General features: G+C 46.4%; 1 protein-coding gene and 1 long non-coding RNA gene across 5 annotated transcripts in view; both read right to left on the bottom strand.

Annotated features, from left to right (window-relative positions):
• LOC123426031 (ATP-dependent DNA helicase SRS2-like protein At4g25120) overlaps positions 1-18,002 on the bottom strand; it is an 80,431-nt gene that overhangs the window by 46,287 nt on the left and 16,142 nt on the right. For all 4 annotated transcript variants that reach the window (XM_045109815.1, XM_045109816.1, XM_045109814.1 and 1 more), the window contains exons 8-19: positions 17,356-17,412; positions 17,166-17,271; positions 16,952-17,085; positions 16,757-16,831; positions 16,534-16,659; positions 16,317-16,445; positions 16,158-16,241; positions 15,539-15,652; positions 15,341-15,441; positions 14,722-14,788; positions 13,514-13,564; positions 12,648-12,725 (exon numbers count right to left, since the gene is read on the bottom strand). In XM_045109815.1, the coding sequence (XP_044965750.1) occupies positions 12,648-12,725; positions 13,514-13,564; positions 14,722-14,788; positions 15,341-15,441; positions 15,539-15,652; positions 16,158-16,241; positions 16,317-16,445; positions 16,534-16,659; positions 16,757-16,831; positions 16,952-17,085; positions 17,166-17,271; positions 17,356-17,412 (1,122 nt within the window). The remainder of the gene's footprint in view (positions 1-12,647; positions 12,726-13,513; positions 13,565-14,721; positions 14,789-15,340; positions 15,442-15,538; positions 15,653-16,157; positions 16,242-16,316; positions 16,446-16,533; positions 16,660-16,756; positions 16,832-16,951; positions 17,086-17,165; positions 17,272-17,355; positions 17,413-18,002) is intronic.
• On the bottom strand, positions 3,762-5,775 carry LOC123426034. Its single transcript, XR_006621988.1, has 2 exons — positions 4,264-5,775; positions 3,762-4,145 (listed from the first exon to the last, which is right to left on the bottom strand). It is a non-coding gene; the product is annotated as an uncharacterized LOC123426034 (long non-coding RNA).

Below are 18,002 nucleotides of genomic sequence, written 5' to 3'. Positions count from 1 at the left end.
TGGATCTTGATGAGGAGGCATCAAGTGATGATGGCAAGAGAAGCCCTACACCAAACTCGATTGCCTACTCCAAGCCAAAAAGACCAAATGGAAGTAAGAAAGATGCAAAAGAAAAGAAGAAGAGGAGAGGAGATGATGAGTTAACGACTGCTATGGATGCTCTTTTGGATGCAAGAAAGGAAGCAACCGAGGTGAGGAGGATGGCAAGGAGCCAAGATGCGGTGGCCGAGGAGAGGAGGTTGGCGGCCAAGGAAAGGAGGTGGTGACCGAGGAGAGGAAGGTGGCATTGGAGAAGAAATTGACCATGGAGGAGCGAGCTAGATTATTGGAATGGGAGAAGCACTTGTTCTTCATGAACACATTTTCCTTCGATGATAGGCAAAAGGAGTTCATCAATCTTTCCCATAATGAAGTCTTGGCCCAAAAAAGATCCATGGGCATGGGAGGCTTCGGAGGTATGGGAGGCTTCGGAGGCATGGGAGCTACCATGGGAGGATTGGGAACAAGTACGGGGGGCTTCAGAGGCATGGGAGGCATGGGTGGCTTCGGAGCTACCATGGGAGGCATGGGAGCATCTATGGAAGGCATTGGTGGTTTCGGAGCTACCATGGGAGGCATGGGTTTTGGTTCTCTCATAGGAGGCATGGGAGCTCCTCCGAGTGACATGGGTGCACACATGGCTTCCGGTATGCCGGACATAGCTTCGCCGCCTTTGCATGATGTCGTTGGAGATGGTCTCATGGATGGACACATGGCTCACAACGAGGACGACGAATCGTCTTTGTCCTCGGGCGAAGAAGAGGACGAAGAAGAGGAGGAAGAATATGAGGCATGATTGTCCATATGCCATTTCTTTGTGTGTGAACTTCATATTTGTCATGACCCTCGTTGGATGACTTTGAACTATGTCATGCAATTAAATTATGTTGTGTTGCTCGAATGCAAAAATGTTTTACGTTTGAAATATTTCATAGCGTTTGGCTGCTCATGCACGCTGCATTTTGCAGCGCCTGCTGGAGCGGCAATGCCGCACCCCATTTTGCGGCGGCTGCTAGAGCGGGCACCTTGTTGCGCGCTAAAAAAGGGCATTTCAACGCTCCAAAACAATTTTAGCGCGCCGCTTCGTAGCACGCCTGTCGGAGATGCTCTAAGGCTGATGATCACGGCATCAAGTTTCTCCTTAATAAAGAAGCGATCAATGTCCACATGCTTTGTCCTATCATGTTGAACTGGGTTATTAGCTATGGCTATAGCTGACTGATTGTCAGACCACACCTACAAGGGTCCCTCCCTCAGAAGTTTCAACTCGCTCAGTAGGTACTACATCTAGAGCATCTCACACAACCCTTGAGATAATGCTTTATACTCAGCTTCTGTTGTTGACCTAGACACAACCGGCTGTTTCTTGCTTCTCCATGACACCAAATTTCCTCCCACAAACACGTACCGAGAAGTTGAACTTGACAATTGGCCCAGTCAGAGTCACTATAGCCATCCACCTCAAGATGTCCACTCTTCCCAAACCACAACCGTTCACCCAGAGTCCCCTTAAAGTATCTCAGGATTCTATTCACAATATCAAGATGCCCACTCCTTGATTCATGTATGTATCTGCCACCCCCATAGCATACGTAATGTCGGGCCTGGTATGACACAAGTACAACAACCTCCTAACCAATTTCTGATAATCTTCCTTATTCACAAGCTCTCCTAATTGTGTTGTCACTTGGTGATTTTGTTCAATCGAAGTAGAGGCAGTACGACATCCCATCATGCCCATGTCACTCAAGAGATCCAAGGTGTATTTTCGTTGGCACAAAGAGATTCCCTTCTATGTCTGAGTCACTTCAATGCCAAGGAAGTATTTTAGGTTACCCAAATCCTTTACCTCAAAACTCCTTGCTCAAACAGCCCTTCAATCTCTTTATTTTCTCCTTATCATCTCCAGTGATGATAATGTCATCCATATAAACAACAAGAATGGTGATCTTCCGATGAGAGTGCTTGTAGAACATCGTGTGGTCACCGTTACACTGACCATACCCCATACCACGGACAGCACGTCTGAACCTATCAAACCATGCCCTTGGTGATTGCTTCAGTCCATACAAGGATTTCTTCAGCATGCATACTTTCCCCGTAGTCTTTGAGGTACCAAAACCTGGTGGTATCTCCATGTACACTTCTTCCTGCAACTCACCATGCAAGAAGGCATTCTCGACATCTAATTGATGCAACTTCTACCCAAAGTTTGCAGCACAGGAGACAATATCCTTACTGTATTCATCTTTACCACGGGAGCAAACGTCTCATCATAGTCAATTCCATAAGTTTGACTATATGCTCTGGCAACCAATCTGGCCTTATACCGTTCCACCTTCCCTTCAGGATTATGCTTCACTATATAGATCCACTTACAACTCACTTCTTTCTTTTCTGTCGGCAATGTGGTGAGCACGCATGTCTCGTTTTTCTCGGTGCTTCCAACTCTTCTATCATCGCTTCACGGCACTTCGGATCTTGTTTTGCAGCCTTCCAATCCTTTGAAATTGACACAGTTTGAAGGGAAGCAACAAAGGCCTTATATGAGGGTGACAAAGCCTTATAAGACACAAAATTGCCAATATCAAGATCATCACAAGCATCATCCTTTGGTAGAGCCTTCCTTGCTACTTCACACTTTCTTGTCGCTTCACGTGTAGCCTTTCGCAATGCAATGGGCACCTCCACTGTGTGAGATGAGCTTGTCTCACTGTCTTGCTGCTCCCCTTGCACTCTTGCCTCACTGCCTTGCTGCTCCCCTGCACTTTTGCCACATTGCCTTGCTGCTCCCCTTGCACGTGTGGTCGCCATCGAGAGTACACCATGGTGTTCGTCTGCCATCAATCCCGAACATGAACCCGAAGAGCACCAATCTTAAGTGTATCGACAGTTGGCTCAACATGAACCTGCACATCATCATCAGTGAGAATACTAACCGGAATTGTTCCCACTATTGATTGGACCTGAACTTGCACATCATTATCAGTGTTATTGCCCATGGAATCACCCTGAGTACGAGACACATCCTTCTCCCCCTCTTACCATCTTGCACATGATGTAGGTGGTCAAGCTCTGCAAACAGCAGACTGAGATCAGTCAGCGCACCATTGTATGGCTCAGACTCCCTGAAGGTAACATCCATACTCACAAACCTACGCTTTTCAAAGGGACACCAACATTTATACCCCTGTTGACTAGAAGAGTATCCCCGAAAGACACACTTCAGTGCTCGAGGATCAAGCTTTCCAACAGATGGTCGGCGATCACGAACAAAGCAAGTACTGCCAAACAGCTTTTGGGAAACAACAAACTTGTTATCTCCACGAGCATCTCGCACGGAGAATTCATACCTAGTATCGTGGAAGGTGTCCGGTTGATCAGGTATGTGGCTATCATAACTGCTTCATCCCATAAGAACTTACGCACATTCATGGTAAACATTAACGACCGAGCAACCTCACAAATATGACGATTCTTCCTTTCGGCCACTCCATTATGAGGTGGGGTGTCCTGACATGAAGTTTGATGAAGAATCCCTTGGTTAGCCATGAAAGCCCCAAAAATATTGTTCACATACTCTGTACCATTGTCAGTCGTGAGCACCTTGACCTGCACCTGAAATTGGTTCTTTACAAGAGCATGGAAGTTCTGAAAACAACTAAACGCCTCATCCTTGTGACGCATCAAGTAAATCCAAGTCATATGAGAATAGCAGTCAATAAAGGTAGCAAAATACTTCTTTCCATTCATTGGCACTACTAGGCTAGTCCATACAGCCGAATGAATGAGCATAAAAGGAGATATGCTCCTAAGTCCCTTACTTGCATATGAGGCTCGTGTGTGTTTTGCATATTCGCAAGCATCACATGTCAACTTGCCCTTGCCTATTCCACACATAACATCTAGAAATATTCTACTCATCTTATCAAAAGATACATGATCCATCCTATAGTGATGGATCATATCAAAAGATACATGATCCCTTGCTTCTCCTTGTCCTCCATGGTCGCAGCACACACCAAGTCTGGTTGCACCTCCTGGCCCATGTACCAGAGCCCCCTATGACTGGTGTCAGTCCCAACCGTCTGGCTCATCTAGCACTCCTGAATCAAGCAAGCGAACTTGTCAAGAATCACGCGACAGTCTATTTGATCAATGAGAGCACTGGAAGAGATCAATGAGAGCACCGAAAGAGACCAAATTGATAGGAAAAGTTCGCACATGTAAAACTGGCGATAAGGAGATGGTTGAAGTGCATTTGACTGTGCCAACCCCTACGACAGGCTGATTTGTACCATCGGCGGTTTGTATAGTGCACTTGTGGGTAGGAGCATGCTTATGGTAAGACTCAAGCACACAGGAATTACCCCCAACATGCTTAGATGCTCCAGAGTTTAGGACCCACTCTGAAGCACTCTCATTAGGAGTAAGAAATGCCTTCGTCGGATTACCTTCATCAGTGGAGGCCCACTGAGCAAAGTCTCCATAGGCAATCTCATCAACTCCCTCGCCCTGTGACGTCCCAGTGTCCCTTTCAATTACCATATGCACCCTCTGACCCGCTGAGTAGCCACCTCTGCCCCTAGAAAGTTGACCCCCTGAGCTCCCTAGGTATCCACCTCTGCCTCTGCCAGTTCCCCTCTGTTGTATCCCCTACCTCTACCATGAGTTGGACATTCCCTCTTCCAATGACCTACCTCCCCATAGATATGACATTTGTTGGGATCCCCTCACTCCATGCGCTCAGCGACTGCAAATGTCGAAGCCGACACAGCCTTCAGTCTGCATGCTCAAGAGATAGCCTCACCTCCTCTTGAGACATTGCTGCTATAGTTTCCTCAATAGTTGGCAGGAGAGGTTGGTACAACAGGGATGCCCCCTGCCATAAAAGCAGCCTCTGAGTCCTTCCAACAGTTTCAGCACACGATTGCATGCAATCCACTTGCGCCCTGACTCGATGCAAGCCGCATCATAAAGTTCTAGAGGATCACAGTTATTCTGCTCCGCCCATAGAGTCTGCAGCTCTACCATATAGGCCATCACTGACATGTCGTCACCTTAGCGCAGCCGGATGATCTTCCCCTCAGTCTGAGCAATTAGCACGAAATTACCCTTGCCTGAGTATTGGGTGGATAGAGTCTTCCATATCTCGGCGGATGTGGATAGTCCCTTCATAGAGCGTCCAATGGAGGACATCACTGAGTTCAACAACCAGCCAACGAGCACAGAGTTTATGACCTTCCACCTCTTTCCCACTGCGGTAGTCTTGTCTCTTGGTTCATCAACCACACCCAATAAGTGCCCATCAAGTTCCTTCTGTTCCACAACCAGCAATGCCTCCTGGACCAACTCAAATAATTTGTGGCCCCCTCCAGCTTCATTCTAGGGGTGACATTACGAACTTCTGAGCCACTTCCTATCGAGGAATGATGGCCCCAGAGTTGGAGTCTGCGAGGATCTTGGGAAGCTTCTCGAAAGCCTCAGCTAGAGCATTTGGTTCACCCATCTCCGATCTGGTAATCAGCAACAGCAAGCCTCAGCAACACAGCCCTACAGCTGCACAGTCCTCCCTTTTCTCCCTGGCTATAAGCAGCACGCCAGCACCCAGCAACAACAACAGCAGTGTTCCCCCCTTCACCTTCAGCAATCAGCAGCAGCTCACACCTCCTGACTAGCAGCAACGACAGCCTCTTCCTCCTTCCTCTGCAAACAGCAGTAGTGAGCACAGCAAACCAGCACTAGCCACCAGCATACAGCAGTGAGAGCACAGCAGCTCAACAGAGCACGCAGCAGCAACAGCACACAGCACCTCCCCTTCCCTCTCCCCCTCAGCAGCACCAGCTGCTGCGACCTACTCCTTGGGCAAACAGCAGCAGCAACTGCCCCAGATGCAGTTCCCCTTCTTCCTCCTCTCGAAACGCAGCAGAACAGAGATGGAGAAGAGGTCCGGGGCAGCAAGAACCAGCCCCACCCATCGCCCGTCCTCCGCGCAGCCTCTCTGCACAAGAGGCTCGCTCTTGATCCACGCCGACGCCTTGCGGGCCCCGCCGCCTCGCCAGCCGCCGTCGTCGTCGTCACCTCAGGCCCCGCCGTACCTGGCCTCTGATACCATGTTGAGATCGAGAGGGAGAGCAGTACCTTCAGACTGCTCGAGCTAAGTCTGGCAACTCGTGTGAGTTCCTCTCCCGTGTGTGTGCGTGTGTGTGGCGGCTCAGCTGGGAACGGGATGGTTGGGTGCCTCCTTAGGTCAGTACCTCTACATGGGCTTGGGCCCTAAGAGACAAGAGGATGGCTTAACCCATACCGGTTCAACACCTTCTCAGAGATCGCAAGGATAAATGAGGAAAGAAGGAGAGGCTAATTAGTGATTACACGAGAAGGAAAGAGGGGCATTAATTACATGAGAAATAGAAGGAAAGAGAGGCTAAACGGATTCATGAGACAGGCATGCATCCAGGATAATTTGAGGAGACGACGTGACAGAAATAAGGAAGGGAGGAAAGAGAGCATAATCTTTCCATATATGCGCTGCTGCATATTATCATTTAAGGACGAAAAATAAAAATAAGGAAGGAGGAAAGGAGAGGCTAATCATATATGCGCTGCTCATTTAAGGATGAAGAATAAGGGAGGAAAGGAGAGGCTAAGCTACCGGATTAATTCAAGCTGCACGTTGCCACATGCCCACATCTGTTTTTGCTGCTGATCTAACTGAAGTTTGGTGTTTGTTTGTGTCCTTCGCGGACTGGTACTACTACAACGAACCGGAAAGAAACAAACACCAGTCCAATTAGGATTAGCAATACCATGAGATTAATTTATATGGCATTCCCCATGGTTTTGCAGGTTCATACGCAAGGTGTTGCACTTGGTATATCACTGGTTATGACAAATTTTAGTCACTACAATGAACTCAAAGTTGAGCAAGACAAGATGTTTTAATTTGATGGTGAACTTATGTCTTCGAAGAGAGGCAGATTGTGTATACTGATAATTAGGGTGACGATCGATGGGAGTACGCCCCATGGGAGTAAACTACCTTGGTGCTTTCTTTGATATACATGCAGCAAAAATCCCCTTCCTATTACTTTTACATTGTTTTTTTAGCAGAGAATTCTACAGCATAGTGTGCAGGATATATTTTTTTACACCAAGAAAAACATCCAGAAGATAAATTCGAAATCATCATCTACCCCGAGGAAGGACGAATATTCCATGGAGGGTCATGACGCATGATCAGTGATGAAAGCGTTTAAGAAGAATAGCCATTAATCATTTGTTGAAATGAAACAAGAGTAATTGTTTAGTCTTTTGTCTAATTCAAGAATCAGCTTGGGAAGAGAGTCGTGTGACTGCGCGAATGGAATTGCCCGAGAGTAATTAATATGCATCAGTTCCATACGAAAACATTGACTCCCGGCACCAGGATAGAAACGAAGTTTGCTTCAGATTGTGTAGTGTGGTTTCACAAATCATGTGCTAGGATGTGAGAGTGCACGCAGGTTTGAGATCACGCCATGAGGTTTTGGTTTGAATTTAAACTGGTGCTTATCCACTTGATAACCCTTTAAGTGCATGTGAGTATTGTTAGAGTACTATTTATGTAGCCATGTAGCCTTGCGTATTTACCCCGTGATGAACTCCAGCTCGAAGGGCTACAACTTGATGTTTCATTTAGCGACACGGAAGGTGGCGTTCGGGCTCCGCAGGACCTGCTCCAGCGGGTAGGAGATCACTCTGACTGGGTGCCCCTGGAAGTAGTGACGCTGCTTCCTAGAGGACATGAGGAGTGCCGGTAGGAGCTTCTGCTGCATCGCTCGCGTGCGTCTCGCAGCACCGTTTGACGAAGTAGACTAGGTGCTCGACGAGGCGCGTGACCGTGGTGTCCAAGTCGTGCTTACCAGGGAGCTCAGGCAGCGGCACCGCGGCGGCCTCTGGAGGCGGGACTCCAAAGGCCTCCTGAGGAGGTCACTCGATAGGCACCAGCAGAGCCTTGAGAGGGCCAAGCGATGCCTTCGTGGGGGTGGCATCTGCAGGCGCGAACTTGGCGGGCTTCTTCTTGACGCAGGCTCGCTCCTCCTGCTCCACCACAAGGGTCGCGCTGGCCATTTAGGGGTGGCCACCAGGTACCGTAGCAGGCGCTCACGAGGGCGCGGGGCGACCATGACGGGAGGGCTCGTGAGGTACCTCTTGAGGTCATCGAAGGCAGCGTCGGCCTCTGGGGTCCACTTGAAGGGGCCGGACCTCTTCATGAGCTTGAAGAACGGTAGAGCCCGCTCGCCGAACTTGTATATGAAACGACGGAGCGAGGCCATGCAACCCGCCAGGCGCTGCATCTCCTTGAGGCTACGTGGCGGACGCATTTGCTCGATGGCATTGATCTTCTCAAGGTTAGCCTCGATGTCGCGATGGGAGACCAAGAAGCCCAGGAGCTTCCCAGAAGGGACACCGAAGACGTACTTGGCAGGGTTGAGTTTAAGGTTGACATTGCGCAGGTTGGCAAAAGTTCTCCCGGGTCCTCGATGAGGGTACGCGCCTCGCGCGTTTTGATGACGATGTCGTCGACGTATGCCTCCGCATTTCTCCCCATCTGGCACCGAAGGTAGATGCGCAGCAGCCTCTGAAAGGTGGCCCTGCATTCTTCAGGCCAAAGGGCACGCACACGTAGCAGAACACCCCACAAGGGGTGATGAAGGCGGTTTTCTCCTCATCCTCCCTTGCCATCTTGATCTGATGATAGCCTGAGAAGGCATCCAGGAAGCAGAGCAGATCGCACCCTGAAGTGGAGTCTACTATCTGGTCAATCTTTGGGGCAGGCCTTGTTGAGGTTCGTGAAGTCGACGCGCATAGGCTTGCCGCCATGCGGCTTGGCAACGACAAAGGGGTTGGCTATATACTCTGGGTGGTGTACTTCGCGGATGACTCCGGCGTCTTGGAGCTTCTCAACCTCCTGAACGACGAAGTCTTGCTTCTCGGTCGCCTGGCGCCGTACCTTCTGCTTGACGGGGCGCGTTTTAGGGCACATCGTCAAGTGGTGCTCGATCACTTCCCTTGGTACGCCGAACATGTCCGAAGCCGTCCAAGCGAACATATCGGTGTTCGCCCGAAGGAAGGCCACGAGCGCGCTCTCCTGCACGGGGGGAGGGCCGCTACCGATGGTGAGGAAGGGGTCCGCATGGTTCCCATCCAACAACACTTTCTTTGTTTTGGCCCGCTCATGGGAGAACAAAAGCTTCTTCCTCGCGGGCGCCGGCTCGGCAGGCTCAGGGGCATCCTCCTCGGCCGGGATATGGTGGCGGCCGCCTTGTAGACGCGTGCGAGGGGGCGCGTCTCGTCCTTCTCATCGCAACGGACACTGAGTGTGCTGCTGCACCCGGGCATCTTGATGAGGCCGTAGGCATGGTGGGTCCTAGCCATGAACTTGGAGAGCGTCGGGTAGTCCAAGATAGCGTCATAGGGCAGGTGATGTGAGCGACATCGAAGAAGATGAACTCCGTGCGGTAATTCTTACGAGTGCCGGAGGTGACGGGGAGGCGCACCTGCCCCAAGGGCAGGGCGGAGCCGCGAGTGACGCCCAAGAAGGGTCTGGTGGGCATCGCTCGTAGGACACCTGGAGCGTCTCGAAAGTCTCCACCGAGAGCTCGTTGAGGCATGCGCCGCCGTCGATGAGCATCCTGGCGACGGCCACACCGTTGATGGTGGGAGTGCACAGCAGATGGACAACACCCACACCTAGTGGACTTGGGGTGATCACTGGCGTCGAAGGCGACGGGGGACCTCCACTTCAGGCGGCCGGCGAACTTGGGCGCCGGCAGTGCCGCGTTCGCCTCCGTGAGAAACGCTTGAGGTGGCAGCTGGACGAAGGGGTCTGGGCCCCGTCGAGGATGCAGGCGACCCTGCAGCGCCCTGGGGGACATGACTGACGATTCGGCGGCGTCGGTCATGGACGAACCGTGGGTTAGCTCTGAGGCGCACGTCGCGCGGCACCATCCGACTGTGTCGCGGGCCAAAGGAGGAGAAGCGGTGCGTCCGGGTCGCTCGGGGCATGACGGTGAAGCGGACAAGGAGCAAGGGGGCGCCTGGCCACCGCGTGCGGCGGAGATAAGCTCAGGAACGCGCTCAAGCCAGGCGTCACGACCGTCCCTGGCGGGGCGACAGCGCAGCAGCCCCTGAGCCATGAGCAATGCAGCGTGCGAAGCAGGGGGGCTGCGAGTTGCAGGCATGGAGGAAGTAACGGAGCGGCCAAGCGCCTGCCTGTCCACCGACGGGTGGACGAAGGAGGCCACCTGATCCCCAACGGGCACAGTGGCGGAATGAGAGCACCGTCCCGGGGCACCTCGAGCGGCGGGCGGTGTGTGGACCCTGGCGATAGCTCGACGCGCAGCGTGCTCCCGGCGAGCGGAGGCGTCATCCATGTCGATGTTGACGTTGAGGTCGAAGGCGCGAAGACGACAAGTCCCCCCTACCTGACGCGCCAAATATCGGAGTCTGGGATCTGCGTCCAACAAACTCACGGAAGAACTAGGGTTCGAACACTGGAGGGCTTTGCTTGGCAACCTACGACATGACGACAACTACGGCGAGGTCAACGACGAGCTCACTTAATCTCACGGGACACGACGGAGGTATCCTATTCCTGATGGCATGGTATTACATCTCAGTCGCTCTCTCTATGGCCTTAAGCAAAGCCCCTCGCGCCTGGTTTGAGCGTTTTGCCTCAGTGGTGACTGCCGTTGGTTTTTCAGCAAGTGCTCATGATCCAGCGTTGTTTGTCCACCTTTCCCCTTATGGTCGGACTCTTCTTCTTCTCTATGTCAATGACATGATCATCACTGGCGATGCCCCCGAGTATATTGCCTTTGTATAGGCCGGTCTTATTGAGCAGTTTCTTATGTCTAATCTTGGACCTCTTCGCTACTTTCTTGGGATTGAAGTCTCTTCTACCTCTGATGGCTTTTTTATATCCCAGGAAAAGTATATAGAGGATCTTCTTGCTCGTGCTGCTCTTATTGATGAGCGCATTGTTGAGACTCCCATGGCGCTCAATGTTCACCTCCGTGATACTGATGGTGACACCTTGTCTTATCCGACGCGTTATCGTCATCTTGTCGAGAGTCTTGTCTATCTAGCCGTCACGCGTCCAGATATCTCTTATCCGGTGCATATTCTGAGTCAATTTGACTCTGCTCCCACTTCCGTTCACACTAGTCACCTCCTTTGTATTCTTCGATATTTTCGGGGCACGATCTCTCGTCATCTGTTCTTTCCTCGTTCTAGTTCTTTACAGCTTCAATCCTATTCGGATGCTACGTGGGCTAGTGATTCTTCAGATCGTCGTTCGCTTTCTGCTTACTGTGTTTTTCTTGGTGGTTCTCTCATTGCCTGGAAGACGAAGAAACAGACTGCAGTATCCCGCTCGAGTGTAGAGGCTGAGTTGCGAGCTATGGCTCTTTTGACAACAGAGGTGACTTGGCTACGGTGGTTACTTCAGGATTTTGGTGTTTCTGTCACTACACCTACTCTACTATTGTCTGACGGTAGAGGTGCTATTAGCATTGCATGCGATCATGTCAAGCATGAGCTCACCAAGCGTATTGGTGTTGATGCTTTCTATGTGTGCGCTGGTGTGCAGGATCAGAATATTGCTCTTCAGTATGTGCCTTCGAGTTACAATTGGGGGATTTCTTTACGAAGGCCCAAACTAGACCACATCATGGCTTCTATCTCTCCAAACTCGGTGATGTTTATCCACCATGAGTTTGAGGGGGTGTTAGAGTACTATTTATGTAGCCATGTAGCCTTTCATATCTACCCCGTTGTATAAGAGGTTTTCTGCATATCGTACACCTGTACATGTATATATACTGGCCTACGGCCTCATGGGAATACAAGTTGCATATTCCTAACAAGTACTATAACCCAACCAAACATGACAATGCTGGCCACCTGTACATGCTGAATCATTACCTTAGATATTGTTAGGTTTTCCTGAATCTTTAGCTTCCTGTTTGTCTACTTTCATGTCTACCTCTACACACTTAACAGTTTTTTGAACCCTTTTATTTAGGAGATAACAAGACACCATTTACTACTTTAGTTAGTGCAGATGGAAAGATGCGGAAAAAATAATCTGGTAATACATTATTTACTACCACAGTTAGCACAGAGGGAAAGCTAGGGTAGGAAATAGAGGGCTTAGTTGCTATTCTATCTGATTAGGTGCTTTGCTGCAAGTTATCACTTGGTGCAGAAGGATAGCTAGGCAAGGAAACTTCAGAGTTCACCAAGGCAAAGACTCATTTGAAATAAAATTTTGTACATGTAGAATGATGTTGTTTACAGATGCCTAATTACTCGGTATGCTATATTCATCTTTAGCTGTACTACAAGTATTTGCTTATTTCTTTACTTCATTCCGGTTGATTTGGGATTTTCAATGAGGAACAAAATGCATATCATGCTCAATCTCCATTTGTGCATGCTCTTATATATGCTAGAGCTAGGATGATTCAAAATGATTTTCATCTCGGTGCACAACATCAAAAATTAAGTCTCAGGACAATCAACACATAAAACATTAAGAGCATCAAATAGTATGAACTTACAGATCTGATGTCATTGTCTTCATTTAACAATTTACCACCATCATTATCAATAACTGCACGTTTTTCGAGGAGATATTGCTGCCAAAGAAATGAAAATTATTAAAATAACCATCTTGAAAAGAAAGAAAGCGTTGATGTAGATATATAGGATCAGTAGGGACTAGAGGCACACCAAATCAGCCTCAAGGTTTGGTAAAAAGCATATATGCGATAAGGCAATGTGTGCCGAAACCATGTATCAATTTCACAGCTTCCTACTGTAGATTTAATTTGCAACAGGAAACTAGCATGATCCGACCGTAGAACACGTGGCAAACAGTGATATCAGATTCTACGTTATGGTTATATGTTTACAATGACAAGCACATGACACTTTTCCAGCTGGATGTTTCCCCCTATGAATAAGGTTGGATTAGGAGGTTACAATTGTTCCTAATTTAATACCCCCCCCCCCCCCAAATTGTGCACTAAAGATGATCAACAAGTGCGAGCACACAGTTCACGATTCCATTAGATGATAGGATCACATAAAGTCATGCACCAACTGCATGTACAAATTCACACTGATATGGAGTAACACTGTTGCTTCAAAAGCACTTTTTCTATTCATACTGCTCCCAGATCATTTTTAAAAACAAGGTTTAAAATTGCAGTTTTCGCAGGTCACAGTAAAACTAGTGAAAACAATCGTCAATTCAAACACTAGAATATAAGAAATAATGAATATGCCTATCAGATAGCATCTAGGGTTCAAAAACGCTATAGCGCGGTCATAGCTAGCTATTTGAAACCTTGTAAAAAAAGGTGATAAAACACCAAAACAGAGAGTAAATCTTTTTGGATGCAATTGTAACAAGTAACTGAACCTGAGGTAGCATATTTCCTGCAGAGGAAATGATAGCTGAAACTGATTGTTCCTGAGACACAAAAATGAAGACAACTAATTATCAGTAAGGCTTTGCTGCAGGTTCAATGAGTGATGCTTTCATCTGTGTTAGCATGTACGTATGAAAAGAATCAGATCATTATCAGGGCACAGCACATACAAAGGTATCTATCATGAAATAGTAAATTCAGACACATAGCCTTGTGTTTTTTCCCAAAAAAGTGGTTGCTACCTCTTACGAATTTACGATATGAGGGTTAATATTTGTAATTAAGAAGATGGCTACTGTTTTAGAGGTGACCTTGATTAGTGCGATGTTGCATTAGCAGTCAGTTAAAAAGGATGTAGCTCTTGAGAAACTAACCACAAGATCAGTTTAAGTGTTCACTTGTTAAGCTTCATGCACTAGCCAATGCAACCAAAAGTACGAACTGATAAAAAGGGTTAGGCAATCAACATATACACTTCAACACCCCCTCTCACGTGTGACACGGAAAGTCAACACATGGACAGACTCAGAGGTATGGCTTAAGAGGCATATACGTGGACACATAGGGGGCGGCAGCAATTTTTGAATAAACTGCAAAAGACAGGACTTGAACTCAAGACCTTGGGCTCTTATACCATGTTAAGCTTCATGCACTAGCCAACGCAATCAAAAGTCCAAAGTGATGGAAAGGGCTAGGCAATCCACATATACACTTCAACACCCCCTCTCACATGTGAGGCGGAAAGTCAACACGTGGACAGACTCAAACTCTCAGAGGTATGGCTGAAGAGGCCAATACGTGAACAAAGGGGGGCAGCGGCAATTTTTTGGATAAATTGCAATTTTTTTGATACACTTCAACAATTATAAATAATGTTGTGCGGAAGTTTGTTCACTGCCGACTGTCAACAGAGAAAGCATGCATTGCGCTAATGACGTAAGTTTACTAAGTTGTGGGTGATGTGCACAAGTTATAATAATCCACTCCTCTTACCTGTAAATACTAAATACACAGGCAAAAGAAGTTCTTGAAATTGGTGGCACATGTTCATTCCGTACATGTTCACCTTTTTATAGTCAGCTATTTCTTTTACAGAAAATTTTGTAGATGTGGAACGTTGCAGATATATCATACACTGAGATGCATCCTATGTTATGAAGAAATGTACAGTACTGTGGAGTAAAATATTGTACAGTACCCTCTCAACAAATTTTGATAGGCTATACAAGGTCGATAAAACCTTACGCCCTTGAGTAATCTGGGCCCTGCAGCCAACAAAATGACACACTCTGAATACAGGAACGTTTAGTAGATTCATGAGCATGGCATAACAATAAAGAAACACACTGACAAGATAAAGTTTCCAAACTAAGAATGAAATACAATTACTGTTATAAATAAGCGGCAGTTGTGTAGCTCAAAGCACAAGCAACATCGGTCCTACACTCATACCTTTTATGTACATATGCAATAATGGTGCCCATGTAAAAGATGGTGTAAACAGTCTTCAATTAGCTTGAATCTTGGAAATAAAGCTATCAAATCCTGGAATGTATCACCTTAATACATGATTTCTTTCGTTCACAAGTTGTCTTCCAAAGGAAGATATTTTCTTTAAGAAGGAAATGAAAATAATCGGATTATTTCAAAACATATGTAAAATGGTCAAGTTGGATCTGTAATGACTACATCCTACGCTTAGTGTCAAGCGCTTTAGCCACAAACTGCCTGTAAATAGCAGTGCGAGAGAAATAACAATACCTGGGGCGAATTTATGGTGTTTAAGAACAACAAGTTAACAGGGAGAATCTAACAACCTTTTGAAGGTCCCCGAGACCTTTGCACTGAAGATGTCAGTAGCAGCTGATATGAAGCTACACTTTCTAGCCAACGAAATCTTTTCCACGTGATCTATAATCTGCAAGTAAAATTGCAACAATTATCACACATATGGAAATTTCAAAAATGGAAAAAAGGTATAACATGCAAAAAATAGAGTCTCGTAACACTTGAACCTTCTTTTTTTCTTCCTTGTCACCAGGCAAAAGGATCTTTAAGGCCTGACGCCATGGGCCATCGTCACAACCAGGTAATGTGGTTCTAAGTATTGCCATAATAGCTTTGATAACCTGGAATAGTTGCATGCTAAAGCACTGAGGCAACTCAGATCACATACAGGGTTGTTCGCATATTATTCCTAAGTGAATTATGGGTGCACTAAAGTATGGTCATTCGTTTATTATTAAGTGGAACAAAGTTATGCAAAATTTGGTGATGCATAAAAAAAGATTTGGCATGATTGATTTCTCAAACAGTCTAGATATGGCTGACGTTGACCGAACTCACATATCTATAAAAAAGTAAGTACATAAAAAACAAATAATGGTGTTAGCTTCATAGCATCAAGATCTAACAATAGATTATAACATATATTCTCAGAGGGGTGCTTCCCTACTGGTTCCTTCAAAAGGAATTGAAAAATTAACAAAAGCTAGTTTGTAACCCATAAGAAATTTCCAAGATCCCAAATGTTACGCAACTAATGACTGTAGAATTAACCGCACAGAAGAAAAGAGAGATAATGAGAAATTGCTGCTTTGCAATGAGTCTCAAGATTAAACTAAATTGAACTACCTTTTTCCGGTAGAAAGCCACACCATGAACATTAAAGGGTATTTTCCTGTTGCGGAATGACACTTGGAATGCTTTGCCAGTTATCTGTGTATAAGAAAATTAGACCACAAGCATGACCAAATGTGCTTTTCAACAATGCAGGGTTCAAAAACTCTCAACCTGTCTTCGATATAGGACAGCAATTTTACCAAAGTCGCGACCTTCAGCTGAACTAGATGTAGTTTCAATGATTTTGTCAATGACAAACGCACATTGTGAATCTTCACTATGGCACTCCTTAACAGTGATCTAAGTAATATTAAATCAATAAGCAACTGACGGGATGGGAGAACAAACGAAGCGGTTCAGTTGGGCTTCGATGACTCTATGAGTATACCTTACTTCCAGAAGGGTTGTCTGTCTCAACAAGTTTATGATGACACCGGTTAGTGTTGTTGCGAATAAGGGCTGTTGCTGCTTCAACAATTGCCCGTGTAGAGCGGTAGTTCTTGTTTAACCTGATCTGCAGTAATCGGCAAGGCAAACTACTTAACAGATATCACGAAGAAAATCTAACACCTAAGACAGTTAGAAAGTGCCCACAGAGACATCACAGTTACCTCTTTATGATTTGGAAAGTCTCTACGAAATGAATCAAAGCCAGAAACATCGGCACCATTGAAACTGAAGATGGACTGATACAAGAGAAAAAGAAGTTGAAAATAGTATATGTATGGCAGCTGAAAGCAAAAATGGCATCTCGAAACCATAAGTTCTTAAATTCTTGGATGATGAAGTGGATCAAATTTGTATACCTGATCTTCATCACCAACAATGGTTATATGATTGTGAGAAGCTAGAAGTTTCAGAAGAAAATATTGCATAGCACTGGTATCCTGAAACTCATCAACTACTATTGCCTGACATGTGGTTTGGCACTCTTTGTATACTGCATAGGCAAGGAAGACAGATATCTTAATCAACAGCTCATCAAAGCAGCTGATATTGTGAGATCAGAAATGAAACTACCTTCAGGAAACTTCGTGAGAAGAGTTATGGATGAGTTAATAAAATCATGATAATCAAGAGCATTACAAGACACTAGTATTTCATTGTAGTGCCGAAGAATCGAAGCCTGCTCAAAACATCACGAAGTAAAGGTCAATGTGATTATACAACAAAGTGGATAACAATGATTTATACTCAGAGGAGAGCTTACTCCTGTCAAATCCCCCTTCTTTTCATATTCTTCGGGAGTTTGTCCTGAAGATTTCGCCTGTAAATGAAGATGCAACATTTGGTGAGTAGTAACAATAAAACCCAACTGCACAAAAGATCTGCTCAGTAACATAACAACCTACAGTATGGATACATGATTATTTCCCAGAAAGATTTCTTCATATTACTGACTCGCTCACAGTTTGAATCTAGTACAAATGTGATAGAGACCCTAGTAGTTGTTAGGAAGTATTAGTATTAGTCTAGGAGTCCTCATTAGTCTATTAGTATTAGTCTAGGAGTCCTTATTAGTCTATGTTTACTTTCCTTCACCTCAAGTCTTGTGTAATATATATATGCCCCTTGGACCTTCAATAAACATAAGTTGCTTTCCTAGCAGTAGTAAGCTCAAGAATTGTCTGAACCAAAATGCCTTGGACAAACAAAATCCTTAGCCATGAGCCCATGACTACCCGTCTAGCACGTGAAGTGAGATATATTCCATACACAGCTCAGCTAAATATGATCCAGATTTAGCATGTGGTCACACCTATGGTTTTGTGAGGCGCCTTCAAGGCTTCAACCAGTATTATAGTTACTCAAAGTTTTCACATCATTTTTGGGATCTAGTAATTGTCAAAATTATTA

This window comes from Hordeum vulgare, chromosome 2H (genome assembly GCF_904849725.1).
Source record: "Hordeum vulgare subsp. vulgare chromosome 2H, MorexV3_pseudomolecules_assembly, whole genome shotgun sequence".
Classification (NCBI taxonomy): Eukaryota; Viridiplantae; Streptophyta; class Magnoliopsida; order Poales; family Poaceae; genus Hordeum; species Hordeum vulgare.
The sequence above is the reverse complement of the archived record's forward strand: the minus strand, read 5'-3'. Positions and strand labels throughout refer to the sequence as shown.